Below are 27,827 nucleotides of genomic sequence, written 5' to 3'. Positions count from 1 at the left end.
ACTGACTGAAAGGTTTTCTGAAACTAGTGAAATGTGAAACAGACTGAAATGCATTTTCTGAATGAGTGAAACGGTTAAATTCAAACTAGCCAAAAAGTATCCAAGATTGATCTTGTTTTGAAGGTCTTGTCGCCCTGAATTCAAAAATATAAAAGTTTCAAAATTGGATATTTAGTTCAAAAGTTATCAACCTTTTAAAATGTCACATGGAAAACAAAGTGCATTTTAGTGTCTGCATGCAGCCGTGGTGCACCTCTTTGCTCTCACCCTGACATGACAAAAGGTGCTGTTATGGCCCTCGTCCACTGAAGTATATCTATTTGTATAAGATCTGTATTGCTATAGAAGACAAAAATAAAGCATGATGGGTCTCCTGCCAGATCAATCTCAAAGCAACGATTAACCGTGGATGCTCCACCGGCGGTACCTCCCGCCACCGGTAAAAAAAAAACTTTTTCGAGCATATACCTACGTCGAACTCACCTCAGCTTCACTTGCGACGAGGCGCAACCACGCCAGGTAAAATAAACTACTACTCCTAGTACCAAGGTGAAGCAGAGCAGAGCAACGGCTCCAGCCCACAGGTGAACCAGGGGTATGTTTCGTGGACGGAGAAGATAGCAGCGGTAGGGGCGGGACAGGTGAGGAGTTGGGAGACCGGCGGCCCATCATGTGGACGCCGTCGCGAGGGCTGGGCAGCGGCCGCCGTGCCGGGCTCCGGCGCATCGCGGATTACATCGGCGACGACCACACCGACGCGTCCGACAACGAGTCGTTCATCACGTCGCACAGCGACGAGCTCCTCGCGTCGACGTCGGCCGCGGGCGGTGCCGGCAGCGGCGTCGGAATGCTGCCGGCGTTTCTCGCGGACCAGAGCGACCTCGTGGAGGTCATGCTGGAGCTGGACGAGGAGTCCATGGTGGTGCGCAGCGTGACGCCTACCGCGGGGCCGTCGGCGCTGGCCGGGGCCGGGGCGCACACGCCGGGGAGCGGGCGCAACCTGAGCCGGAGCTCGTCGACCTCGTCCAAGATACGCAGGACGTTCGCGTGGCTGCGGTCGCCGGCGGCGGCGCCCGAGCAGCCGCGGGAGGCGGCGATGGCGTCCCGAGAGCGGCGCCGCGTGCAGGCCAGGCTGGACCGCTCGCTGTCCGGCGCGAGGCGCGCGCTGAAGGGCCTCCGGTTCATCAGCCACGCCACGGGCTCCGCCGAGGCCACCGCGCTCTGGGGCGCCGTCGAGGAGCGCTTCGACGCCCTCTCCCGCGACGGCCTCCTCGCCCGCGACGACTTCGGCGACTGCATCGGTACGCCGTGCATGCATGCCACTTCGGTTCACGGCATGATCGCGAGTCGGCACCGGTGATGAACCATTGACGGTCGGTTTCAGGGATGGTGGACTCGAAGGAGTTCGCGGTGGGCATCTTCGACGCGCTGGCGCGGCGGCGGCGGCAGAACCTCCAGCGGGTGACCAAGGAGGAGCTCCGCGACTTCTGGCTCCAAATCTCCGACCAGAGCTTCGACGCGCGGCTGCAGATCTTCTTCGACATGTACGTACGGCCCAGCCGGCCACCTAACGATCACGTCGTTCCCCTGCTCGCTCCGACCCGCGCCGGTGGCTCACGCATTTCCTGCTGCCATTGCCAAAACAAATTTCTTTCAGGGTGGACACCAACGTCGACGGGAGGATCACGAGGGAGGAGGTGCAGGAGGTGCCGCCTTGATCCACTAAAACGAATCTGCTCCTTATTACTGTACCACTAGTAGTTTAAACCACCGAACGGTAACAAGTTTGGAAGATTCCATCGTGCTGAACTGCTGATGCCTCATGCTTTGTTACTGCCGACATATTACTGCTTGGTTGCCCAGTAATGAGATTTGATTACCATTTGTTAATCACTGCTTGATTCCGGCAGCTGATCGTCCTGAGCGCGTCGGCGAACAAGCTCTCCAAGCTCAAGGAGCAGGCCGAGGAGTACGCGCTGCTCATCATGGAGGAGCTCGACCCGGAGGGCCTCGGCTACATAGAGGTACCGCACCCGTACAAACACGGTAGCACTATTTTCTAGGTATTGTATTTGACATGGCACGTGGGCGCATGCAGCTGTGGCAGCTGGAGGCGCTGCTCCTGCAGCGCGACGCCTACATGAGCTACAGCCGGCCGCTCAGCAGCGGCAGCGGCAGCGCGGCGCAGTGGAGCCAGGACATCGCCGACGGAGGCGCGCAGGAAAAGCCGGCGACGACGGCGGCGCCAGGACGGGGCGGGTGGCGGCGGTGGAACCCGCGGCGCGCGGCGGGGAGGGCGCGCGTGGCGGCGGAGGAGAACTGGCGGCGCGCGTGGGTGCTCGCGCTGTGGGTTGCGGCGATGGCGGCGCTGTTCGCGTGGAGGTTCGCGCAGTACCGCCGGTCCGTCGCGTTCGAGGTGATGGGGTACTGCCTGCCGACGGCCAAGGGCGCCGCCGAGACGCTCAAGCTCAACATGGCGCTGGTGCTCCTCCCCGTCTGCCGCATCACGCTCACGCGGCTCCGCTCCTCCTGGGCGCGCTTCCTCGTGCCCTTGGACGACTGCATCGCCTTCCACAAGGTGATAGCCATGGCGATCGCGGCGGGGATCTGCCTGCACGCGGGGAACCATCTGGCGTGCGACTTCCCGCGGCTGATCGCGTCGAGCCCGGGGGAGTACCGGCCGCTGGCCGGCTTCTTCGGGGAGGAGAGGCCGACGTACAGGAGCCTGCTGTCCGGCGTGGTGGGGGTCACCGGGGTGGTGATGGTGGTGCTGATGGCCGTGTCCTTCACCCTGGCGGCCCGGCCGCTGCGGAGGGCGCCCACCCGGACCAGGCTGCCGTCCCCGCTGGGCCACCTCGCCGGGTTCAACGCATTCTGGTACTCCCACCACCTGCTCGTCGTCGTCTACCTCCTGCTGCTCGTGCACGGCTGGTTCATCTTCCTCGTCACCAAGTGGTACCAGAGGACGGTACGTAATTACGTACTTACCACCACTAGTTCCTTCACCTTTCTGTACACTTTTTGTTTATCTTCACTGCATTGTTACTGCATGCCGCGGTCTGTTTTTAGTTGTTGGTTAGTGACTGCGGCGTGTACTTATTTTACCTAATTTTATTTCATGACGCTGACACCTGTCTGATTTGGGCCTTCCAAAAGAAAAGCACCGCGATTGCACGGGCACTAGGGTCGTCGTCTTGGCTGTTAAGCTGATGGGCACCGGGCACCACGGAAAAGGAAAGACAATGTAGTTCAAACGTTTCGCCCATGATATTCTTGAGATCCAAGCCACCCGCACCGGCAACTTATTTCCTTTACGTGCTTTGGATACACACATATACTTAATAATCTAATCTATAAAGAAGAATGCAGTTGCATCGTGCATATGGTACAGCTGAGAACATTAATGTCCACTTATAAAAAATAGAACCATGTCCATCCAATATAGGTAGAGCAGTGAGTTATGCAGAATCTGTATACGTAAACGAGTTGTTTGTGAAGTGATTAGACATCATGCGCACTGCACACGACGCGTACGTGAGGTTCCCTAGTCCCTACTCACAGAATCCCGTGCTTGGCGCGGTACGGGCGACCGCGACAGGATCGCCCTGCCGCTGCACACGGGCGACACCATGTCGGGTTGGTGGCGCGTTTTTGTCAGGAACCCTCAAGCATATCCGCATGCCATTAACGCACGTTCGCATCGGGCACGGGCAGACGCCATCACGCCGCTGTCTCGTCCTGCTCCTGTGCCCGTGCGCCGATGATGACGAGACGAATCAACCAGAATTCAATCGCGTGTGCTCCACCACCGTACCATCAGCACTCACCATGCTGCTTATCTCAGATACAATGGACCTCTGATACATACAGTAGAACTGTGATCTTCTACACTTGGACCTGCCTGTCAAGTGATTTATCCGGTGCTAACATTGTGATCTTTGTGGTGAACTGCAGACGTGGATGTACATAGCCGTGCCGTTCGCGCTTCACGTCGGCGAACGAACGCTGCGGGCGCTGCGTTCCAAGGCCTACGCGGCCAAGATCCTCAAGGTAAGGTAACCGGGAATCTGAAACCAAAGTTCAGTGTCTGAACGCCAAACATTAATATTAATCAGAACTCCGCGTAGATAAAATAAAGAATAAATAGAAAGAGCATAATTTGCATTATCCAAAGTGCGCTGATTAGGTCTTGTGATCCATTTCTGCCCTGCCATGCCAAATCAAACGGAAGCACTAAGAATGATACGAACTAGCTATGAAATGTTTTTTTCTTTCAGGATTATTGTTTTGGAATTTCTATAATTACTATTTTTATATAAATCAGGATATTGTCATGTGGATGGGAGTGGTAGGATAAGGTCATGGGGGTAGGTCCGTATTGTTGGATATTTATGTGGCTTTCAACATTTATTCAAGGTCATGGGGGTAGGTCCATATTGAACATTTGAAATCACTTCAGATCAAATCAACTTCTTCACCATTTATAGGCAGAAACTGAGTAACTGGCCGAGAAAGAAAATAAGGATAAACATCCAAGAATGGCGTACATTGTTAACTTTTCCTTACCAGCGTGAAGTAATGAAACTAGGCGAACACATCCTCATGTTCTTACTTAATTTGATGTGCCCTCAGGTGTGCCTTCTACCAGGAAATGTGCTGACCATAACGATGTCAAAGCCCTGCGGATTCAGATACAGAAGTGGACAATATGTTTTCCTTCAGTGCCCAACAATTTCTCCGTTTGAATGGTTTGTCACCTACTCTACTCATTCTGTCAACAGACAACATTGGTCTCGGATTGTACTACTGTATTGAGCTAATCCCCATTGTTCAGGCACCCCTTTTCCATCACTTCAGCCCCTGGAGACGACTACATCAGTGTTCATATCCAGACCAGGGGGGACTGGACACAAGAGCTCAAGCACATCTTCGTGGAGAACTACTTCTCGCCATGCCTGCCCAGCAGAGCTTCATTTGGCGAGCTAGGCATGCCAGAACAGAAGAGGTTATTAATACTGCATCTCCTTGTCAATGTCATGCCTGATCCACTGTCAGTTCCTTCTTTGACTACCTGAAGGGTCACTGAACGATGTCTCGTCTCTGCTGCAGCCCTCCGAGGTTGCTTGTCGACGGCCCCTATGGTGCTCCGGCGCAGGATTTCAGGAACTACGACGTCTTGCTTCTCGTCGGCCTCGGGATCGGCGCGACGCCTTTCATAAGCATTCTAAGGGATCTGCTCAACAACATTAAGCTGGCTGATGAGCTGATGGTACGGTCTGATGAGCCCAACAACATCGTTCAGTGCCGATGACCCGCCTAAACCCTAAACCTAATCCTTTTGTATATTTTTAGGACCTATCAATGGAGACCAGCAGGTCAGAGGACAGCAGCAACACCTTCAGCGTGTCAACGGCGAGCAGCAACAAGAGGAGAGCGTACCGGACAAGCCGCGCGCACTTCTACTGGGTTACGAGGGAGCCCGGATCGTTCGAGTGGTTCAAGAGCGTGATGGATGAAGTTGCTGAAATGGACAAGAAGGTGATAGTCTCTCATCCTTCCTTCTGCATGTGCCGCTGTTCATCTTGCAATGTTGGTTACTGAGGATGATGCTTGATGTTGTTCTCATGGTGGCGACCCAGGGTGTCATAGAGCTGCACAACTATCTCACAAGCGTGTACGAGGAGCGCGACGCAAGGACGACTCTGCTCTCAATGGTTCAAGCCCTCAACCATGCCAAGAATGGTATAGACATAGTATCAGGCACCAGGGTAAAACACTTCACACATATAGTATATGATAAATTTATGTATGCGTATTGAAAAAAAACTCATTACCAAAATTAAACAAAAATCAGGGCTCAGCCAAAGAAGTGGAAAGTCTGTTGAGGTTGACAGAAACTGAAAATGTGTTCTGTGATCATGACAGGTCAGGACACATTTTGCAAGACCTAACTGGAGGGAAGAGTTCACAAGAATCTCCGCCAAGCACCCCGGTTCGACAGTTGGTAATGTTCTTCTCCAATTTGTTGGTATTTTTTCCCCTCTAGGGATGAACAAATAGGCATCTAAAAGTACCCAGCGTTGAGCTTTTATCAATTGCATCATTTTGATCACTGAAGTTATTCGTGCATGCATGCAGGGGTCTTTTACTGTGGCAAGCCCACACTAGCTAAGGAGCTGAAGAAACTATCACTTGAGATGAGCCGCAAGACGACGACTCGCTTCCATTTCCATAAGGAGTATTTCTAATAGAATAGAATAGAATACACACACATCTGATGACCATAGTAACAACTATTGATTACAAAAATTCAATTTTTTTTGGAAGAAAACTTGCCCTCTTCGCCATTTGTAAATGTACATAGTATAAAGTAGAAGGCAGTTAGAAGCATTTTTATTAACAATATGAGAGGGAATACTATTATGTTTGATATGCACATATAGTTTATAGCTACCTGTAAAAATATATCAAATGTTAAGCATACAAGAGACTGAGGGCACCATCTTCCTTGGGTCAGCAGATGCTTGGCTTGGATCATCATTGCTTTTTTTTATTTGTACCCTCTACCAAGGCATAGCGTTGGTCTTGTATGGCTTTGCTCTTTACCGGTGTAATAGTGTGTGTTTGTGTGTTACTGTTAATTGTGTGCATCCTAACTGTGCAGAAGTCGGATATGTGCTTATTGTGTTTATGTCCCCTTAATTAGGGAGCTCTTTTACGGTACCCCTAAATGAATGTGAGCCATCCACCCATCTTAATCTGACAGCTAATCTTACATGGTACTCCAATAAAGATCATGGGGAGTACTATCTCAAAAAAATATGGAGTACCTTGATGTTAGGGGTAATACCGTAATCATGGGTGATTTATTTATTTCTCAATCATATATCAATTTATTACAAAAATACTAAATAGAATGAGATTCCAATTTAGTATGAACTTGCTTGTAAGGGTGTGAACGCAGACTTCAAACAAAAATTTGTCATGAACCCTAATCCCAAATCAATATCATTCGCAAAAAGAAAAATCTCAAAATCGAGATGATGATCATGTGTGGCGGGGCATGATGATCACAGGGTCATCACCACTGAGGGGATTAGGATTAGGCCACATCAGTTCACAATCCAGGTTATGCACCCATGATGTGTATATCAATGGCCACCGCTGGTAGTTGCGCCTACGCGAATTGGTCGGGGGATGACTCCGCTGTGGGATACTGGTGCATCATGGATGTGTGAGGAGGAGTGCAGTCCTCCTACGACGCCATAGTTCAATTAATCTGCAATTAACAGAAATTCACGGATGGCTACAAGACGAAGTCTCCAGCCGCTACCACGATGGGGAACAAATAGTGCGATCGCTGCGGGCTGATGCGGTTGATTCAGTTGGAATAAAAGTCAAAAGAATAAGACAAAAGTTCTAAAATACCCTTGTAGATGGATGGTTGGATTTATCCGGCACTCCCTCCTCTCCCTAGGGAGTACCAGGGTACTGTAAAAACTCTCTAAGAGAAGAAGGGGACGAGGAGATGCCGGAATGCACAAAGGAGAAGGTTTGTGAAGACCCCGGAATTTCCAGGCTCCACCCCCACAACTTCTGGGCCAATGCGGCCGCCTGACCATGCAAACTCTCTGAACAGCCTGGAACCTCCCCGAAACTCCCCATCCTCCCCCAAACTTTCAGCCAGCCCCAGAACTTCTGGCTCTGACTACTCCAGCACGTGCAAACTCTCTGAATAACCTGAAACCACCACGGAACCAGCCCTGGAACATCCGTCGCCCAGAACTTTTGAGCAATCCTAGAACTTTGGGCTTGCCTGCGCATAGTGAGAGAGGCCACGAGCCCATGTAACTTTCCCCACTCACTTAGCCCTTGGTGGCTAGACTATATAAGCCATACTCCGCTCCAGATCTTAGGTTAGTGAAGTTTAGACTATTTTTGGGAGGGCTTTGCTCATCTACCACTCCATTGGAGATCAAGGTCTCCTTCGGAGAAGATCCAACTTGGTTTCAAGATCACCATCTCTGTTAGAGATTTGGGGAGACTATCTATCAATTCCTCTTGGATTTGGAGAAGAACTCACCCTATTTACTTTTCCCTTTGTTGTTGTTGAATGCTTGATAAGCGGAAGAAGGTCCAAAAAGGCCACCTCCCGGATGGAGAGGCCGAGAGGGGGAAGCCGATATACTTCATCGGGAACTGGTCACGGAGCATGTCATCTCACGAGCGAGCAAGGAGATGTGTTCCTTGGAACAACCGACCGGAGTTGCGGAGCACTTAGCTAGATTTGTGTGAAGACCGGACGCGGATCCAAAGATCCAGAGCAGAGCCCTGATGGTGGTGATGTCATGCTCATCTGGGTGGCAAAAAGATGACAACATCGCCGGCATACAACCATATGCTAGAGGCCACATGTCGAGGGGTCGGCCGTTGGAGCAGACCTCGCTGAACTGTCGTCTAAATGAGCGAGTTGAGGACATTGACGACGAGGGTGAAGATCATCGGAGAGAGGGGGGTTCCCTGCCAAAGGCCACATGGGTGCATAATGGGTGGTCCAGGAACCCCCATTAATGAACACATGCATGGAGCCGGTGAGAGGAGAATGGAGATCCACTCCATCCACCGCTGTCCGAAGCCAAGATGCCGCAACAGCTCTAACAAGAATGGCCAAGCAATTGGGTCGAATGCCCTGGTGATGTCAAGCTTGAGAAGCATGCGGTGAACTTTGAGGTTGTGGAATAGGAGCGTCGTTTGTTGCACGAGCAAAAGTTGTTGTGGATGCTACAACCGACAATGAATGCGCTTTGGTTGGTGGATACCATCGTTGCTAACCTAGGAGCCAATCGGAGTGAAAATGGCTTTCACAAACAGATTAGCTAGGAGGTGGATCAGGCTGATTGCGCAATAGTCAAAAAGTGACTCCCCATATGCTTTCCTGGGAAGGAAGGTGATGAGGGCTTCGTTCAACTTGTGGAAGCCACGACCGTTGAGCGAGTAAAGCTTCCCAAGGATATCGCAAATGCTGTGCTTGATGACCTCCCAAGCGCTTCAAAGGAACTAAGAAGTGAACCCATCCGGCTCGGGCGCCTTACCGGATGGCAAACTCTTGACAGCGACACGGATCTCCTTCTCGGTAAATGGTCTCTCGAGGCCAGATAGGTCAAATTGCCCAGCGTGGATCTCACCAAGGTGATTGTGAAAGCACGCTCCTCAACGGTGCCTAGAATGTCGATAAAGTGCCGGTGCGCCGCCTTGGCCATGCCTATGTAAATCACAAGGATGCAGTTCTTCGATAAGAAGTGTTTCCCAATAGCATATGGATGTTAACCCTTTACCCTAATATTCCGTTCCTAGTCAAAATAGTCCCTAATAATTTTTCATGTGTTATAAACTCATTTTCTTAAAGTCAAGGTTGTCCCTAACAATTTCCATGTGTTATGTAAACTCATTTTTTTAAGGCAACCAAAGTGTACCTTAATTTTTCATGTGTTATAAACTCATACATTTGGAACAGAAAGAAAAAAGGTAGTAAGACGAGTGAACGGAGAAGAAAAGCTGTAGAACAGTAGAAGGCAAACGAGTAAACGACACAGCTCTCTCTCACGCTTCTCGCGTGGTCGACGTTGCAGTCCACACGCGGCTGGGCGCGCCGGTTCAACCACCTCATCTCCCGCACTCCCTCTGCCTCGTATCTCCTCGCCTTCCTCCGCACCCCGCAGGCGCATTGCCAGCCGTCCGATCGCGCCCGGGCCGCGGTGGTTCCCTCTCCCCATGTTCCGCGGCCATGCGCCTCTCCATCGGCTCCCCATCCCCGTCGCCGCCGCCGGCGGTGGCCGCCGCTCTCCGCAGCACACCCCCGTCGTGCCGTACCGCCAGTCATGTGAGCGCCCGCTGATCTTTTCTTCCTTTTCTCATATCGCTGTTTCGTGGTACCACGCTGCTCACTGTTACATGGACTGCTTGCGTTCGTGTTTTCCCGATTCCGTGCCCGTCCACATGTGTTTGAAGTAGAAGGATACCAGATTCGGTGTCCTAATTCATGTTCTGCTAGTACTAGTACTTTTTTTAAAAACTTTTCTGGAATTGGTTCAATTGTGATAAATTCAGTAAACTGCGATCAAATTTCATCAGTTATGATACTTCACCTTATGTAGCAGTGAGTTTCTGAAGTTCAGTGTACTGTCCTTCAGTTCTTCCATTTACAAAACAAATTTTTACGTGCTTAGTTTGAGGAAAGGATATTCCTCAGATTGCTTCACTAGGTTGTGACCATTTCCTTATCCTAATATCCTACTTATGCATTGTTTCCTGCAACTCTCTCAGGTTATGTTCAGGCAGAAGCTGAGTTTCATGGAGGCATTTCAGACTCAGCATCTGAAATATGCTCCTCGTTTGATCAAATCAGTCGTAAAAGGTATTAGATCAAATATAACTGATGGTGATAATGGAACGACTGAGCCAGCTAGAGAGTTGCTGGAGCGGCTATTTGCGAGGACACAAAGTTTAGACACTGGTGCTTCTCATGATAGTGAACTGAGCGTGAGCATTGAGGTCCTGAAGTCTGAATTCGAGGGTGCCTTGTCTATCCTCAGAAACAAAGAGAGGGATCTTCGCAGCGCAGAGAAGAGGGTTTCCGATGATCGGATAAGGTTGAGCAAGACAAAGCAGGACCTTGATCAGAGAGAGGAAGCGATCCGCAAAGCTTATGTAAGGCAACAAGGAATAGAGAAAGCACTGAAAAAGGCAAGTAGAGATCTGGCGTTGCGAGTGAAGCAGATCAGTAATCTGAAGCTTCTGGTTGAGGGGCAAGACAGGACTATTGCCAGGTCACAAGCTTTGCTTTCTCAGAAGGTAACTGAAGTGGAAAATCTCAAACGAGATATGTTCAAGAAGAACGAGGAAGCAGACCTGATGCGTTCAGAGATCAGGTCCAAAGAACAGCTGCTTCTTACAGCTAATCAAGCTATTGCGCAGCAAGAAGCAACAGTTAGGGAGCTGCAGAGTGAAATTAAAAGAAAGACAATGGATATCGCCAGATCAAATGAATCGAGGAAAACTAATGAAGAGAAACTGAAAGTTGCTGAACAGGAACTTGAGAAGCAGAGTTTAGGATGGCTAGCAGCACAACAAGAGTTAAAGGAACTTGCACAACTGGCATTCAAAGATACAGATGATATCAAGGGTATTATCACTGACTTCAAACGTGTGAGGTCTCTGCTAGATGCTGTACGCTCTGAATTGATCTCTTCAAAAGATGCTTTCGCTTCCTCTCGCAGACAAATAGAAGATCAAGCGGTTCAGTTGCAGGAACAAGTACAGGAACTCGAGGACCAAAGGGTATTACTGATGTCTTACACCCATGATTTGGAGGCTGCTCAACTGGAGATTCAAGGGAAGACACAGGAGCTCAATTATGCACAGTCTCGTTGTCATGAACTTGAATCACAGTTACTTAAGGAAATGGAGAAGGTCGAGTCTCTAGAAGCCGAATTAACGAAAGAAAAACAGAGCTTAGAACATAGAACTGAAGAAGTAGGCTTTCTTCAGAAGGAGCTTGTTCAGAAAGAAAATGAGTGCACCAAATCACAAGAACTTGTTAAAGTAAAAGAGTTTGAGCTGTTAGAAGCCAGACAGGAAGTCCAAGATATGAAGTTAAAGGTAGAGTCTATTCAATTGGCTGTTCAAGAAAAGGATTCAGAGCTTTCTGATACACAGAGCAGACTAACTGAAGTCAGCAGTGAAATTGTTGAGCTTCAGCAGTTGCTAAATAGCAAGAAGGATCAACTGGTTCAGGCTAGAACTGAATTACATGATAAAGAACAACATATAGAAACACTGGAGAGTGAGTTGGATAGCATACGGCTCAGATGCTCGCAAGCTGAATCCATGGTTCAAGGGATGGCTGAGCTCACTGGCGATCTTGCTAGTTCCGTAAAAGCCGGAGAAATGGACATCTATACATTACTGGATGATGAAATTTCAAGCACAAGTACAGCCCTCGAGTCCAATTTACATAAGCATAATCAACTGGAGGCTGACATAGAGATGTTAAGAGAATGCTTGCGGCATAAGGACATGGAGTTGAGAGCTGCTCATGAAGCACTTGATGCCAAAGATCAAGAGCTGAAGGCAGTACTTAAAAAATGGGATGTGAAGGAGAGGGAACTACGTGAGTTGGAAGAGTTACCGGATCCCAGTGCCACAAATGAACTTGCTGGTTTTTCCAGTGAGACAACAGAGGGCGGCATTGTAGGAGAGATGGAGCTGCCAGAGCTTCAAATTGATGCTGCGGAGGTCGAAGCACTTGCTGCTACGACTGCATTGAGGAAGCTTGCGGATATGACTAAGGATTTCTTCAAACACGTCAAAGCTGATTCTGGTATTAACTTGGTTGCATCAGAGAGTCAAAAAATCATTAAATGTGATCCTAAAATGGAAGTACACAAGAAGACGGATGTGATTCTTGAAGCTGAAAAAGAAATAGTTAGGCTCTTCTCATTGACAAAACAGATTGTCACTGATGACATAATAAACGATGTTGAGGAATGATAGCTTCAAACTAAAGCATGTAGTCTTCCAATTCTATCAAGGTAGATCTTCCAAGATAGCTTCAGAGTAGAGATATACCAGATAGATCGTTCGAACATTTATGGACAGCGATGTCGCCCAGAAGGATGAGATCTTCTCTGGTTGATTTCACAAACTGCCATTTTGAAAAAGGGTAACATGTTGAGCAGAAGCTGGTCATCTGATCCTTTGTGCTCTTTTTGTAATGTGCCTCAAACTATTCCTCAGATCTTTGTTCAATGTGTTCCCCCCTAAATATACATGGGAAGTTACTGATATGGCAATTGGTGCTGGTTTTCGTCATGCCAAAACTACTACTGATATTGTGGTGAATATTTCCATGTGCAGCAAAGTTGGTGCAGCGGTGTTTTACTGTTTCATTGCAACTTCAAATAATTTCAAATCCCAAAGCTACTAAAGTAGATGGCTATCAAGTACTCTCTCTTCTTTCTTCAAAAAAGTTAAATACTCTTGTCTTTCCACTTGCTTTCGAAAACTCCGTAGTTCAAATTTACACGGGATGCTTGAGCATCAAACTGTTAGAAACAAATGGGCCTAGCCCACGTACAGTGTCTGAAATTTCAAATAGACGCCCATAAACAAATAGCAAGTGGTGGTGCTAAAGTTTAGAGGAAGTGTTTCACCACTTTATATAGGGTGTTCTCTTTTTTTTACGAGAAATTTCCAATCTATTCAGCTTTAATCATGACAGTACAACAAACACCAGAAATAATAAAAATTACATCCAGATTCGTAAACCATCTAGCGATGACTACAACCACTGAAGCGAATCGAAGGCGCGCCGCCGCCATCGTCCCTCCCTCGCAGGAGCCCTGGCACAACTTGTAGACAGTCGGAAGTCGTCGTGTTAAGGCCTCATAGGACCAACGCACCAGAAGAGCAACCGCCGCCGACGAAGACAAGTTTAGATCGAAATGATCCAACCTCCACACTAAATGATGTGTTGAAAGAGAAATAGAAGATCACACGCGCGCTTGCCTCGCCTCGCCTGGCCGGGCACGATTTTCTTTTTCCTCTTGGCAGACAAGTTAATTATTTCTTGTCCGGTAAGTATATGACTTAGAAACCAAGTTGACTTGAGATCGTGATCGTGACACGATACCGCTTCTGGTCCTATTATGGTCCTATTATATATACCGCTACCAGCCGCGGCCAAAGACACAACGAAAACATCTAGGGTTTTGCCACATCTTGCAACTTACGGCACCATAGTAGTCTATTCCATCCCGAATGCCGGCGTCGGCGTGCGCGAGAGGAGGTCCCCGGAAGCGTTCGTCCTTGCGATTCTTCACCGCGAGAGAACGAATTAGGTTTTTGGGAAGTGCTCTGCGTGACTGCTCAAGTTCGTCATCACAGATCATCTTCTGCCCAAGTCGTGCAGCGCTACTCATCGTCATCTACAACACCGTTAGCAAAAGATCTTCGTTAACATCGTCATCAACAACATCGCTCCCACAGTAGCTAACGAATAGTGCGTCCATTGTAATTTGTTCATATCTCTATTTGTAGTTGTTGTTATATATGTGATGATGCCGTGCATGTTATCCAGTTTGTCTAGTATGCTAGATTATTGCATGCTATTTTTTGTACTATTCATGAATTATTTACTGGAATTAATAATGGATTTGCCTAATATTTCAACACAACCGTGTATAAGCTAAGAAACTTGAGGCTTAGAGTTTAACTATGAATCATCGAACCAAATATTTAAATCCATGCTGAAGAAAATCAAGGTCTTGGTCGTTCTAGCACGCATATAATTGGTTAACAAAAAAGTACGTCGTCATCTTTTCGGAGACTGTTGATATTGATAAATGTGACTCAAAAATGAAAACAGACAAGAAGATGGTGATCAGATGTTGTTGCCCACTTGGAAGAAGATCGCCACCACCCTTTGGGTGTGCCCCCACGCTGCCACCTCGACAAGGCGGCAGCGACAACAGGGTTGATCAAAACCACTGATTGTGAGCCGAACAAGGGTGAGGCTCCTGTCAGGCTGTCACCGCCTCAGGGACAGGACCGGGGTACAGGGAAAGAGGGAGCTGGCGGAAGGTTGGTGGTGGTACCTCACAACTCTAGCCTGGCCTCCCTCTTAATTTTCCTGTCCTTCCCTCCTCTGTCCATCTCTAGCACTTTATAAGGTTATTATGGACGGTTATTATTTAGGAACCAAAATATTCTATGAGTTATAGTCGATATTTTTTTACGATCTCTTTACATGAACAAATTCTACCCGCCATCTTCAAAATTCATCCATTCATAAACATTCCAGGATAGTTTGAAGGTGTGAAAGTTGCAGGTTCAAGTGTAAAATTATCGATTTCGAAAAAAAAGATAACTATCGGCATCATCATCGATTGATGCACACAACCATATATGACTTCCCTACTTATAAAGATTGGAGTTGATGGTCTTCTCGCATCACCCACCTGAATCCCCCTCCTTTCGTCTTCTTGCATCACTCAATCACCTACTCATGTTGTCTCTCATCACTAATCTCATTCATGTCAACTGCCAAAACCCAACTAAGGTAGCCTACAAGGTTTTTTGAGTAAAGTAAATTACATCGTGTTTCCTTTGGTTTTGCGATCGTAGCACAAGCAACTTGCCAGTAAGTAGTGTAAAATAATGCTTAGCATAGACGCCGAAAACTTCGTCTTGCGAAAAAGAAAAGAAAAACCCAAGGTCATCAACATTATTGAACCTACCTCATGGTAAAATCTCCCCACAAACCTACCACCAACTCCATAACTATGTTTCATAATTCAACGACGAGCGACACGTGTCAGAACAAAGGAGCAAACTCCAAGACAACGCGTTCAACAAAGAATTGATGCTCAAATGCCTATGTTAGTTGATTCAACCAAAGTCAAACCTAGTGCTATGATTCCCTAAGTAGAATTTTGAGTCAACACTTGCAATAAGGATACAAAGCACATACGATGATGTTGCCTGATCTAGCTAGATGGCTAAATCATAGATTTTCAGCCCGAAAAATACAACCTCAATGTCGCAACTAGGTCATACAACTCTAAACCGTCTCACTTGCACTGAACTTGTCACACGAACAAGAATTCAACGAAAGAGAAGACATCACCCTGTTGCTTTCGGCCAACAAGTTCTTCCTTATGATGCCCATCTTCCCCAACGAAAGAGAAGACATCACCGCCGCACCCCCGTTTGGTAGATGGATGGCGTGCGCCATAACAACATGTAGCAGTATCCGCCACCACGTGTGTCATGCCCAATGGCACCTGTGAGTGGAAGAACCACGATGCCGCATGCCACACCACCTCACTGTGATCACCATTGTTGTTCGCCTCCATGACATGCTGTCACGACCTGATGATGACATGACTACCTTGAATGCAACCAAAAAATATTACATACATGTATATTTTTAAGATGGTTTCTAATAAAAATTATGCAATAATTTATTTTGTTCTCCGGTGTCGGCGTTCTGGGAACGGGGGTCCCCAGACTTGCCTGCCTGCGGCCTGCGGCATGGCTCAAGTGGGGGCCCAGCATGGCCCATCTTCATCAGCTCAAGCTCAAGACCCTCGCGAGGGGACAAGCCTCGCGGGGCGGACGACAGGAAGCTTCCTCAAGAGCGGCCTCATCAGGCAGGCTCACGAGGAGACGGAGAGATCAATGCAAGGGTACCTCGCGAGGATCCCATGACGCAAGCCATGACGATCGAGGCCAGGCGGGCGCCAGCCTGCGCAGAGTCCTTGTTTCCCCTTTGGTGCAAAGGGGGTAAGCACAGGCCAAGGCATCAGGCAAAGGTTACCATTCCGGTGCAACGAGACCAAGACCAGCCGGACGGCCGGACAGAGGTCACCATGGAGCCCAAGACGGCGTCATCACCAGTGCTTTTGGCAGCCGAAGACCACCTTTGGTCAGGATAACTTGTACTAGATGTTCCCCTTCAAAATGGCCAATTGTTGGCGCCCTTCCCACTCAATTATTCGGGGAGAGGCCCAGGGCCTGTATAAATAGAGCTAGCCACCACAGAGTAGAGGCATCGAATTGAGAGGGAGAAGAACAGTGAGAAACCCAGTAGAGACTAAGTAGAACACACCGCACCAGCTCAAGAACACCCCTCGTGAGGCTGTTCTTCCCCTGTACTGTCCATCATCAGCCCAAGAGGCAATCCACCACACCACACACTGGAGTAGGGTATTACACCACAACGGTGGCCCGAACCAGTATAAACCTCGTGTCTCTTGCGTTGTTCATCATTTTCATCTTAGTTCGCACGAGAGGATCAGGCGTAGATCGGTAGGGGAGAGATCTCCGCGCGCACCCCAGTGTTCGAACCTCAAGGGTCTGCCAGAACCCGAGATCCGACATTTGGCGCGCCAGGTAGGGGTGCGCCGGAATCTTTCTTCTGCTGTTCGCGTGTAATCTTCCGTCGTGTCCATGGCTGACGCTCGTCGGGCTCGCGCCGAGCGCCGGGCTGCTCGCGCCACTCGCGTCACCCAGACGGCGCCCGTCGGCGGCCCCCCTCGTTGTTCCCCGTCGCCCGCCGCCAACGCCGCCACCGGCCCGGCGGGGAACGAGCAGCAGGCCTCGTCCCAGCATCCTTCGGTGCGACGGGATGGCCGCACCGCCACCCCGTCGCTGACTCCAGCTAGCTCGTCCTCCCATGCTCGTCGCGCACCCATGGATGCGCACGCCTCACTGCTCTTGGCGCGGGAGCTCCTGCACTATCGCCCCGTCGACGACCTCTACGAGGACTGGCTCGCCCGCATCACCGAGCTCGTCGGTGCCGCAGGGGGCTCCCCCTTGCGGTCCCTCTCGCTGCCTCGCCCTCCGTCCCGTGCAGGGAGCGAGGATCAGGAGGCGCCTCTGCCGCCTCCTCCCCAAGAAGGTGCCTTGGCTCCAAGGCGCGCAGCCCCAGGGCGGGACCCTCCACGTCCGGTGCCTGCGCAGCAAGAAGGGAGCTGCCAAGAGATCCCACATCCCCGGGAAGGTGCTCGCGCGCTCCCAGCGCCGGCGCGCCAAGATCGCGCCCCAGCGCCTCCACGACAAGACCCCGCGCTGCTCCCAGTGGCGGCGCATGGTGACCCGCAAGAACGAGTCCAGCACCAGCAAAGGGCGCCGGTGGCCACGGCGGGCTGCCTCTCCTTCACCCCCGAGTTGCGTTTCAGGAGCGCCTATGGCCTTCGGCCGTAGGACACTGCGAGGGACCACCTCACAGCTACGTTCGCATGCCCTTCGGCCTGCCGAGCGCGGTCGCCGCACATCAGTGCCTGTTGAGGAGCTTTTTGAAGGCTCGGGAGATCAGGCATCGCGCGGTCCTGGCGGAGGTGGCGATGGTCCCCGAAGATCTGCACTTGCCACCGGAGCCTCCCGAGGCCCCTGGGCCTGGGGCTCATGAGGGCCGACGTCTTCACCGCGCATCGCTCACTTCCTCAGCATCACTTCATCTTCAACAGCATCAGGTGACATCTTTCAGAGTTCTACCTTTAGCTGGGAGCGCCCACAGGGCTGCACCATTCCCAGGCCGCGTGGGTCCGTCCCCGCGGCATGTATCCATTTTGTTTATGCTCTTTACTTACCTTGTTGGGGGCGCCCTTCGGGCTGCATCATCCCCACGCCGCTCGGGCCCGACCCAGCGGCAGTTGCTTTTCCAGCATTTACCTTAGGATGAAGTTGTTCTTTCACGTTTAATCTGATTCCCATAATTATCACCTACTGCTTGTCGTCATGCAAAGTGATTGCACGTTAAAAGGGGGGCGCCTGAGCATCGTGACTCATGGGCTCTTACTGGCTCTCCAGCCCTCACCCTCTGGCCTTGACCCACGGCATCGCGACCTGTCATACCAGCGGCGGCTGAGCTCGCTCGAGGGCCGGGACCTGAGGACGTAGAGCATTTGCATTCTAACAACCCTGCAGGAACACACCAATTGATAAAGGCCCAGAGCCAGGCGCAACCCGCCTCGAGGTAGGGCCTCGTGAGTCCTGCGCTGACTCACGGGTGCCCAGATACACCTCTCCTAGCCCTACCGTGCTGGCCACGTGTCAGGGCGGGGCTGTACACGCCCCGGGGGCTCCTCCCGGAGGGGAGCCCCCTCCCACGCACCAGTGGAAGCACCATCCTCCGCGCTGGCTGACGACACTGCCGAGGAGCGGCTATGCCCGTACACATACAGAAGCGCTATGCTCCGTGCTGGTGATAAACAACTGAGGGCGGCCCACGGCCATACCAACCTCAGGGAGCCCAGAGCTCAGTGTCCGGCACCATCGCAACGCCTCCCCTCGGGAGTGCCGCACGAGGGGGCTGGACATGGGGGCTACGCCCGGGCCTCGCCCGAGCGCACGCCACCCAGCCAGGTCCATTGGACCTGGTCATCGCGCGCCACTCCCCGAGCGGAGCCAAGGTACGAAACCCGTTTGAGCGTCAAGGGGGACTCCTGAGCATCGCGACTCAGGAGCCTAACTTGCCACGTAGCCCCTCACTCCTTAGTCCCATCCTTGGTTTCCGGTCGGGGCTAACGCTGGGTGAGGTACGCGTGGGGCCGGGCCCTGCCGACGTAGAGCGTAAACAAGTAGGAGAGGAGAATGCAAATTCTAGGAAATTCAAAGAAAACATTACAAGCCATAAGATTGTTCCACAACGCCAAACACAAGTTTAAACGCCTCCGCGAGGCATGGTGCGTGTTGCAGGAATAAAAACAGGACAGAAGCCGCGCAAGGATCACTCTCCAGCGGCGCCGCCTCCTGAGGCCACGGAGCTAGCGGTGCCGCGCCCGGGCAGGATGCTGAAGGAGCGGAACTTCCCCAGCAAAACCTCGGCTCGGCCTTTCACGGCCTTAGCGGCAGCAGCGGCACGGTCGCCGCTCACGAGCTCCAGCAGGCTGTCGAAGTCGACGTTGGGGTCACGCAGGTAGACATGGCCGAGGACACGCGTCAGCGCTGCAGAAGACAGGGCGCGCGCCTCGGCCTCGACCGTGGGGCCAAGTCCGTCTGCGACATCCTCAAGCGCATCAACCAGGAAGGGGAGCAGCTTGGCGGGGCCGTCCTCCGCACCAGCCAACGGCTCCTCCAGGCCGCTCTCATACAACATCTTCAGTATGCCATGAGCCTTCTTCTCCAGCTTCACGAAGGCCACCCGGTCCTCCGTCAGGACCTTCGCCTTGGCGTCCAGCTCGGGCCTCTCCGCCTTCAGCGACCGCTCCAGCGTCTCCAGTCGGCTGTGGCGGTCATCGAGCTTGGCGCCCCGGTCCTTGACGGAGGACTCCCGAGCCTTCATCTCCTTCTCTCTCTCCTGGCGGCCATGGGCCTCCTTGGCGAGCTCGTCGCGCAGGCCCTGCAGTTCGGCCTCAAGCGTCTTGCAGCGGCCCTGGGAAGTTGCAACGTCGCCCAGGGCAGCATCGTGAGCGGCCTTGGCTTGGTTAGCGGCCCGCCTCTCCTCGTCGGAGGACGACACGGCCTGGCTCAACACCGCTCGGACGGAGGCAGCAGAACGGGCCCAGCCAGAAGCTAGCTCCAGGCGCCCGGTCACCAGACGAGGGTCCGCACTCAGAAGATCCTCCCGCAGCTGGCTCACTTCGCTGGCGACCTGGTCCAGGACGGCGGCTGAGGAAGCAGAAGAAGCGGGAACTGGCGGAGCGGGCGAACAAGACGGCGGCGTGATCACGGTTTGGCGAGAAGGAACGCCCTGGGCCTTGGCCGCCCCGACTGTAGCATCGGGCGCAGTCGACTCCATAGTCAGCGGGGCCACGGGGGCTGGCTCCTCGCCGAGGCGTACCAGTCGGCCTCGCGAGAGCGATCGAACTAGAGAGGCGCGAGCCGCGCCGTCTTCCTCCCCAGCGGACGAAGGGACCGCCCCGGCAGAAGGACTCGCCCCAAGCGGGGCCGCAGAAACCCCTCTCAACCTCTTCGCCGCAGGTGCCGGCCTAACAAGAAAGCATGGACGTCAAGCCCCGGCGGCAGAAATCAAGCAAAGCAGGAATCGGGCACTTACTGGTCGTCGCTCACTGACACAAGTAACCTCCGGCCGAACTTGAAGCCCGAGAGCCTGCGGCTCGGGTCAGCCTCGGAAGGCTCGGAAGCAGAAGCCACGTCGGGAGGGCTGGGGCTGGTTTCAGACCGCCCAGGGGTCGGAACCGGCCCTGGTGGAACCAGCCCCGACCTGCCCTTCCTTCTGACCAAGGGACAGTCCTCCCCTCCTCGCCCGGCGCCAGCATCGTCATCATCCGGCATGGAGTGGAGGGCCCGAGACCTAGGCCGAGGGAAGGACTCCCCCGACTCTTCGCCAGTCGCCTCGAAGACAGACTCTTCCTCCTCCGCTTCTTCTTCCTCCTCACTCTCGCTGGAGCTGCCAGAGGACACGTTCACCATCGCCAGCGCCGCAAGATCTTCGGGAGCTGCCGCGGGCACCAGCCCCTCACCGTTGAAGGTGGGCATGGCGTTCACCACCTGCTCCCAGTCGTCACGAAGGAACAGGGGGACGGGGGCGCCCACCGGGCTCGCCACGTCTCCCCCAACCAAGGAATGGAGGGCCGCGAGCAGATCCTCGTCGGTCAGGGCCTCGGAGCTCAGGCGCAGAGCGGCATCTGCTCCTCTAAGCCTCCACAGTGGGAGCGAGTGCTCCTGGAGCGGAGCCACCCGGTGCTCCAAGAACTCCCTCAGGAGCGTGGCCCCGGTCAGCTTCGCCGCCCCCAAATTGCTTGGCCTCAGGTCCGCGTTCATCTTCCTCAACACCGCCTTCGCATGAGGGTCGACGAGCTCCGCGCGGGACCATGCGTCAACGGACTTAGGCTGCCCTATGGGCAATACTAGACGAGGGTGGAGGCGCCCGACAGAACGAGTAGAAGGTGCTCCCCTTGCCCTCAGGCTGGTCGGAGCCGGCCTTGAGCACAGTCGCCCCCTCGCTGCCCTGCGCCCCCGTCATCAGGAGCGCGGGGGCGAGGTTCTTCTCCGACAAATTCGGGGAATCCAGGGCCGACGAGTACCAAGCATCAGCCGGGGACTTGCGAGGCGCCATGGCATGCCGGATGCGAAGAATTGAGACGGATCTGGAGGATTTCAGGAGCAAGAGAAAGGATAGCGAGAAAGGGGATTTAGGGCAAGACGGACGAGAGCAGGGCAAGTAAGCCTGGCCAGGGCACCCTCTTTTGTCAGTCGTGCAGTTGCCGAGGCGTCGTGGGAAGCGCAAACGCCCACGTCCAATCAACCGCCGCACGACGCCCAAGGCCGCAGGCTGTTAGGGCCCGCGGCGCTTCGCGCTTGCCCCTTCGCTTCTCTGCTAAGCCAAGCCCGCGCGCACCTTCGGCCCGGGGGCTACTGTCGGCGTTCTGGGAACGGGGGTCCCCAGACTTGCCTGCCTGCGGCCTGGCTCAAGTGAGGGCCTAGCGCGGCCCATCTTCATCAGCTCAAGCTCAAGACCCTCGCGAGGGGCCAAGCCTCGCGGGGCGGACGACAGGAAGCTTCCTCAAGAGCGGCCTTATCAGGCAGGCTCGCGAGGAGGCGGAGAGATCAATGCAAGGGTACCTCGCGAGGATCCCATGACGCAAGCCATGACGATCAAGGCCAGGCGGGCGCCAGCCTGCGCAGAGTCCTTGTTTTCCCTTTGGTGCAAAGGGGGCAAGCACATGCCAAGGCATCAGGCAAAGGTTACCATTCCGGTGCAACGAGACCAAGACCAGCCGGACGGCTGGACGGAGGTCACCGTGGAGCCCAAGACGGCGTCATCACCAGTGCTTTTGGCAGCCGAAGACCACCTTTGGTCAAGATAACTTGTACTAGATGTTCCCCTTCAAAATGGCCAATTGTTGACGTCCTTCCCGCTCAATTATTCGGGGAGAGGCCCGGGGCCTCTATAAATAGAGCTAGCCACCACAGAGTAGAGGCATCGAATTGAGAGGGAGAAGAACAGTGAGAAACCCAGAGACTAAGTAGAACACACCGCACCAGCTCAAGAACACCCCTCGTGAGGCTGTTCTTCCCCTGTACTGTCCATCATCAGCCCAAGAGGCAATCCACCACACCACACACTGGAGTAGGGTATTACACCACAACGGTGACCCAAACCAGTATAAACCTCGTGTCTCTTGTGTTGTTCATTATTTTCATCTTAATTCGCACGAGAGGATCGGACGTAAATCGGTAGGGGAGAGATCTCCGTGCGCACCCCAGTGTTCGAACCTCAAGGGTCTGCCGGAACCCGAGATCCGACATCCGGAACAAAAATATTTCACCTATTTTTATTTCATGCCTAATTGCAGAATTATCAGACCTGTACAAACCACGTGTGAAGATAAAGAAAATAAAATAACTAGGTTTGTTCAAGAAATCCTCTCACATTACTTTTGGCTTAAGCAGCCCCCCCCCCACACACGTTTTGAACTCAGATTCGGACTTGCACAGACCTACCTGATTTCAAATGCTTACAACTTTTGCATCCGGACTCTGAACTGAGTGAATCTTTTTCTTTTGGAAAGCTTACCTCTTGTACTTCCCAACCTAATTAGATTCACCATCAAATTCCTTGCGGGAGCAGAGATAAAGAGAAAACGGTGTGATGCTACCTCAAAATCCAAGTCAAAAGATGATGTGTCTTCTCCACTTGGGCACATGTGCCTTGTACGACTTATGGTTAGGTTTTGACTGTCTTTGGACGTTCTTCCACCCTCTTGGCAGCCATCCCTTAGTTGTATAAGAGTAGATCAATCTCATAGCAATTTCTTTGGGTTTTGTTTAGTTAACAGTTAGTCACCACTGTAACTTTGTGTACTTCGCTTGTGTCCAACGACCATGCCAAGACTATTTTTGGAACCCCACTTGCATCAATACTTTATCTATATCCACAATATTCAGATTGTTTTTTTTATCATACTCTTGCTTGTTCTTCGGTTGCTTGCAGTAATAGACCTTTGTGGTAGGGCTGATCATGCTTTTGGTATCGTCAGTAACCTCCAGGAGATTGGTTTAGTGATTGCTAAGGTACAATATGATCACTTGTTTGTAGTCGAGTCGTCAAAGCCTTTCTCCACCAAAGCGATAGTTACCCATCATCGGAAGATTGTGACACCTTTGCCCTACCACAACACGACAAGTCACACCGCAAAGCACTGACTGACCTCCATGCCATATCCAATTGTGGCCGTCCTCAATCCATCATTGTAACCCTTGCTGCTGCTAGCCATGGATGAGAACCAACTCCCGCACCATGAAACTAGAGGAGATAGGGAAGAAATCTTCCCCGCCACGTACTGAAATTAAGCTCCTCGGTCGTGACATGTCGGCACTGCTTGTGCAGCTATGGCTACGAGTCTTCCAATCTTAGTATGTTCATGTCTTAGGACAAGGATTGATCTTGCTAGCTGCGAGGGAGAGATTAAAGCAAGGGACTACCATCGGTAGGCGCATCCCGGCGCTCCGATGCAGCCTGCTGGAGGAAGAAAAAGAAGGGGTTGGATTGGAGAAGGAAGAGAGGTGCCAAACCATGGATTTCAATCCAATGACCGGGATTGTTCGCAAAAAAAATAAAAAATCCAATGACCGGGACATAATCGACTTAGAAAAAAAAAATCACGGCCCAGACAAAATCGACTTACAATGAATTTTTGTAAAGCAACTTACATAATCGGTTTCATGAAATATGCCTCATGCTTATTTTATTCAAGTAACGATAAACGGGCAGTACATTGGACAAACTCGTCACCGTTGACGATGCAAAGCAACTATGCATCACATGTTTATTATGCAGAGGCTAGGGGTAAACCCTCCTTTTCGAAAGAGAACCTACACCTTTATACGAACAGTTGGACGCAGGTAAAGATCATTCTTCCTTCGGATGGTGATGCCCATCTCCTCAGTCATGTCTAGCTCGCTCGGGGCCATCCCGTCCGGGAGCTCCCAGTCGAAGTGGTAGAGCAGCACGGCGAGCACGATCTCAATGCTGGCCAGTCCGAACGCCAAGCCAGGGCAGAGCCTGCGGCCAGCACCGAACGGTATGAACTCGAAGTCCGTCCCCTTGAGGTCGACGGTGGAGTTCTCGAACCGCTCCGGCTTGAACTCCTCCGGGTCGTCCCAGAACTTGGGGTCCCTGCCGATCGCCCATGCATTCACGAACACGACGAAGCCTTTGGGCACGTCGTACCCCATGATCTTGCACGTCTCGTTGCACTCCCTTGGAACGAGCAATGGCAGCGCCGGGTGCAGCCTCAGGGTCTCCTTGACGACGAGCTTCAGGTAGGTCATGTCGGCCAGGCCGGCCTCGGTCACGGTAGGCTTCCCGCCGAGTTTGTCGCGCAGCTCGGCCTGTGCTTTCTGCATCACTCTCGGGTTCCTCATCAGCTCTGACATCGCCCACTGGAGTGCATCTGCTGACGTCTCGGTCCCGGCGCCAAAGAGATCCTGTAAGGTGCGCAAGTGTTGTTTAAGGATCAATTACTAGTCTGTTAATTAGTTCGTGAACAGAGTGAACAAATGGGATAGTGCATTAAGCACGGGTAAAATCACTTACTATCGTGACAGCCTTGATGTTGCCAATGGTGAGAGGCACCTCGAGGTCACCTTCCTCGTGTATCCTCATGAGCTCGTCCATCAGGTCCTCCTCCTCTCCCGTCACGGCGTTCCTGGTCGACGGTGCAGCCATGGCCTCCTTTCGCTTCTGTCGCTGCCGGTAGGCGCTCTCCACCAGCTCGTAGGTCGTAAGGTAGCCCGCGTGGCCGCGCCGCCTCGTGCCACCGAAGGCGTGCACGAGCCACGATGACGGGAACCACTCGGCCATGGTGAAACCCGATGCGATCTTGACGATGTCCGCCAACACCACCAGGAACTCGTCCCTCCTCTCGAACCTCTCGCCGATCATGGTGCGCATCGTCGAGTCCGCGATGACCCAAAAGATCTGCTCGCAGAGGTTCACGGTTTCTCCCGGCGGCGTGGCGGCGATGGCGGCGACGAGGCGGCCGGCCTCCTCCTCCCGCACGCGGTGGAACGAGTGGACGCGCCGGACGCTGAGGAGCTTCACGATGGAGATCTTGCGGAGCTGCCGCCACAGGGCGCCGTACGGCGCGAAGAAGATCCCCTTCCCCATGGGGCGCAGCTTCTGTATGGTGGGTGGATACGGCCGCCAGGCGAACTTCATGTCGTGCACCTTCATGATCTCGCGGGCGGCGTCCGCGGACGAGACGAACACGGTCGGGAGCTCCCCGAGCTGGAGGTACATGAGCGGCGCGTTCAGCTCGCGCGCGATGTCGGCCACGGCGCGGTGCGCGATCGGGCTGCGGAGGAGGTGGTGCAGGTTGTGGATGAACGGCAGCGACGACGGGCTTGGCGGCAGCTTCAGCGCCGGCGCCGCCGTCGTGGCGCCACGCTTCTTAAGAAGCTTGAGGAGGACGAGGGCCAGGAAGGCGCAGAGCCAGCACACGAGTTGCTGCATGGCCATGGTTGGTGCGTTAAGGTGATGGAGCTAGCCAGCGATCTGATCTGCTAATTATATGGCCATTTCCCGTAGGAGCGGAGCACGAAATAACCATCAAGGTTGGAAGCAGCTGGTTCCAACCAAACTCCACTACACTAGTGCCAAAGGTTGTTAGTTGGCAGCTTGGCGCCGGTGAAGGTCGTTCCAAACCGAGCTCATGCAAGGCGAGCTGATTATGTCTGGACTCTGGAGCAGTAATGTTAGGTTTCAGGTATGTACATGGCCAGGTTACGTGCTTCTTGATGGTGTGAAGTTGTGCACTAGCTGTAAAGTTTCAGTGCAGATGGGATGCGTGGAATGGAAGCGTAGGCAAGCAGGGGCGCGTGCATGTTCATATAGGGACGAACAAGCCAACAACGTACAGGAGAACGGGCAGTTAGCGCATGCATGCACATTTTTTTTCCACAGAGACGCATGTGCTCATATACGCGCAACACACTCGCCCCTATGAACACACATGTACACCATATCCCGATGAGGCCAAATTCAATGTGGGACCCATCCTGTCCGCCCGCGTTCGTTCGGGATAAACGGACAGAGCAGGCCTTCCAATGTGCGTCCGCAAACGGACCGTCGTCCGTTTTTTGTCCGCTTTCGACCCATTTTGGGCCCAAGTTTGGGCCGAGTTTGCGGCCGAAGAGACACGCGCGGACGGTGCGTGGCGCCTGCTCATGTCCTCCCCTGGCCCGCCCGTCGGGGAAACAAACCCCCCTTTTTTCTACCCCCTGCTCCAGACGCCCCCCCGCCACTCTCGTCCCTCGCCGCCGCCGCCATTGCCGCTGTGCAGCTCGGCCGCGCGCTCGCCACAACCCTTGTCGCAGTCCCCGTTCCCTCGATGCCCCGAGCTACCCAACCACGACCACCTGATTTGCACTCCCGACGGTCGGATTTGGAGCAGATCCGGCCGGACTTTAGCTCACCCGGTGCGGGAAGCCGCGCTGTGCCATGGACTGGCCGGGCATCGGACCAGAAGGCCCCGGCAAGGCCGCATACAAGTACTGACTCCGCCTCTAGCCGCTCGGATCTACACCGTCGGCGTTTCGCCGACAGATACACGAACGGCCGTCGGCCGGGCTCGTTGCTGGCCCAAAAGCTCGTCCGCGCACCGTTGCCACTCATTAAGTGCGACGACTGCCGAAAGAAATTCTTGCGCCACGTGTCTACAACGCCGGAACATTCCGGATGGGTGTACATCAAGTTCTCAACCGATGGGGTATGTGCTACTTAGCTTCGGTTGTGCTTTCGGATTTCACTAGTTGAACTAACTTAATTTTTTATTGTGTAGAATGGATGCAATTTTTCATATTGAGAAGAAGAATAGATCGATATATTGATAGAGCACAATTTAGTAGGTGTTCGGCACTTTTAGCTAGAATAGAGGCTAGAGATAAGACTAGTGCACTTGTTGCTAGAATAGAGACTATACATGAGACTAGATGCGAGGAAGCAATGTCTACTTCTTTAGACTCAAAGAAGAAAGAAGCACGCAAGATCGAGCCTCCGCAGATCAACAACGAATGCATCGAGAAGGCACTAATCCAACTTACAGGAGAAGTTATGGAAGTTGGATATCTTCTAAAAGGTTTTTTGTGATTCTTGTTTTCTTTGGTCTTACTATTCTAGTCAAAATTTGGTGATGTGCTTGCTACCTCTTGAGCACTGTGTTGGTTTTTTCTTGAAGAGGAAAGGGTGATGCAATAAAGCAACGTAAGTATTTCCCTCAGTTTTTGAGAACCAAGGTATCAATCCAGTAAGAGACCACGCGTGAGTCACCTCGTACCTACACAAACAAATAAGAACC

The 27,827-nt window shown here is 52.5% G+C and overlaps 3 protein-coding genes across 3 annotated transcripts; 2 read left to right on the top strand and 1 right to left on the bottom strand.

The window, feature by feature from the left end:
- The first annotated feature begins 494 nt into the window (after positions 1-494).
- Positions 495-6,481, top strand: LOC125512183 (respiratory burst oxidase homolog protein E-like). Its single transcript, XM_048677264.1, has 13 exons — positions 495-1,301; positions 1,385-1,544; positions 1,658-1,706; positions 1,911-2,024; positions 2,099-2,968; positions 3,955-4,050; positions 4,633-4,748; positions 4,835-5,005; positions 5,110-5,269; positions 5,353-5,538; positions 5,640-5,768; positions 5,926-6,004; positions 6,139-6,481. The coding sequence occupies exons 1-13, from the start codon at positions 671-673 to the stop codon at positions 6,246-6,248; spliced, it is 2,871 nt and encodes a 956-aa protein (XP_048533221.1). The 5' UTR covers positions 495-670; the 3' UTR covers positions 6,249-6,481.
- Positions 6,482-9,626: 3,145 nt separating this feature from the next.
- Positions 9,627-12,845, top strand: LOC125512182 (myosin-11). The gene is made up of 2 exons (XM_048677262.1): positions 9,627-9,880; positions 10,324-12,845. The coding sequence occupies exons 1-2, from the start codon at positions 9,785-9,787 to the stop codon at positions 12,547-12,549; spliced, it is 2,322 nt and encodes a 773-aa protein (XP_048533219.1). The 5' UTR covers positions 9,627-9,784; the 3' UTR covers positions 12,550-12,845.
- Positions 12,846-24,188: 11,343 nt separating this feature from the next.
- On the bottom strand, positions 24,189-26,056 carry LOC125515632 (desmethyl-deoxy-podophyllotoxin synthase-like). The gene is made up of 2 exons (XM_048681145.1): positions 25,067-26,056; positions 24,189-24,957 (listed from the first exon to the last, which is right to left on the bottom strand). Exons 1-2 carry the CDS (start codon positions 25,988-25,990, stop codon positions 24,343-24,345), a joined length of 1,539 nt encoding a protein of 512 aa, XP_048537102.1. The 5' UTR covers positions 25,991-26,056; the 3' UTR covers positions 24,189-24,342.
- Between the last annotated feature and the right edge of the window lie 1,771 nt (positions 26,057-27,827).

This window comes from Triticum urartu, chromosome 6, assembly GCF_003073215.2.
Source record: "Triticum urartu cultivar G1812 chromosome 6, Tu2.1, whole genome shotgun sequence".
Classification (NCBI taxonomy): Eukaryota; Viridiplantae; Streptophyta; class Magnoliopsida; order Poales; family Poaceae; genus Triticum; species Triticum urartu.
The sequence above is the reverse complement of the archived record's forward strand: the minus strand, read 5'-3'. Positions and strand labels throughout refer to the sequence as shown.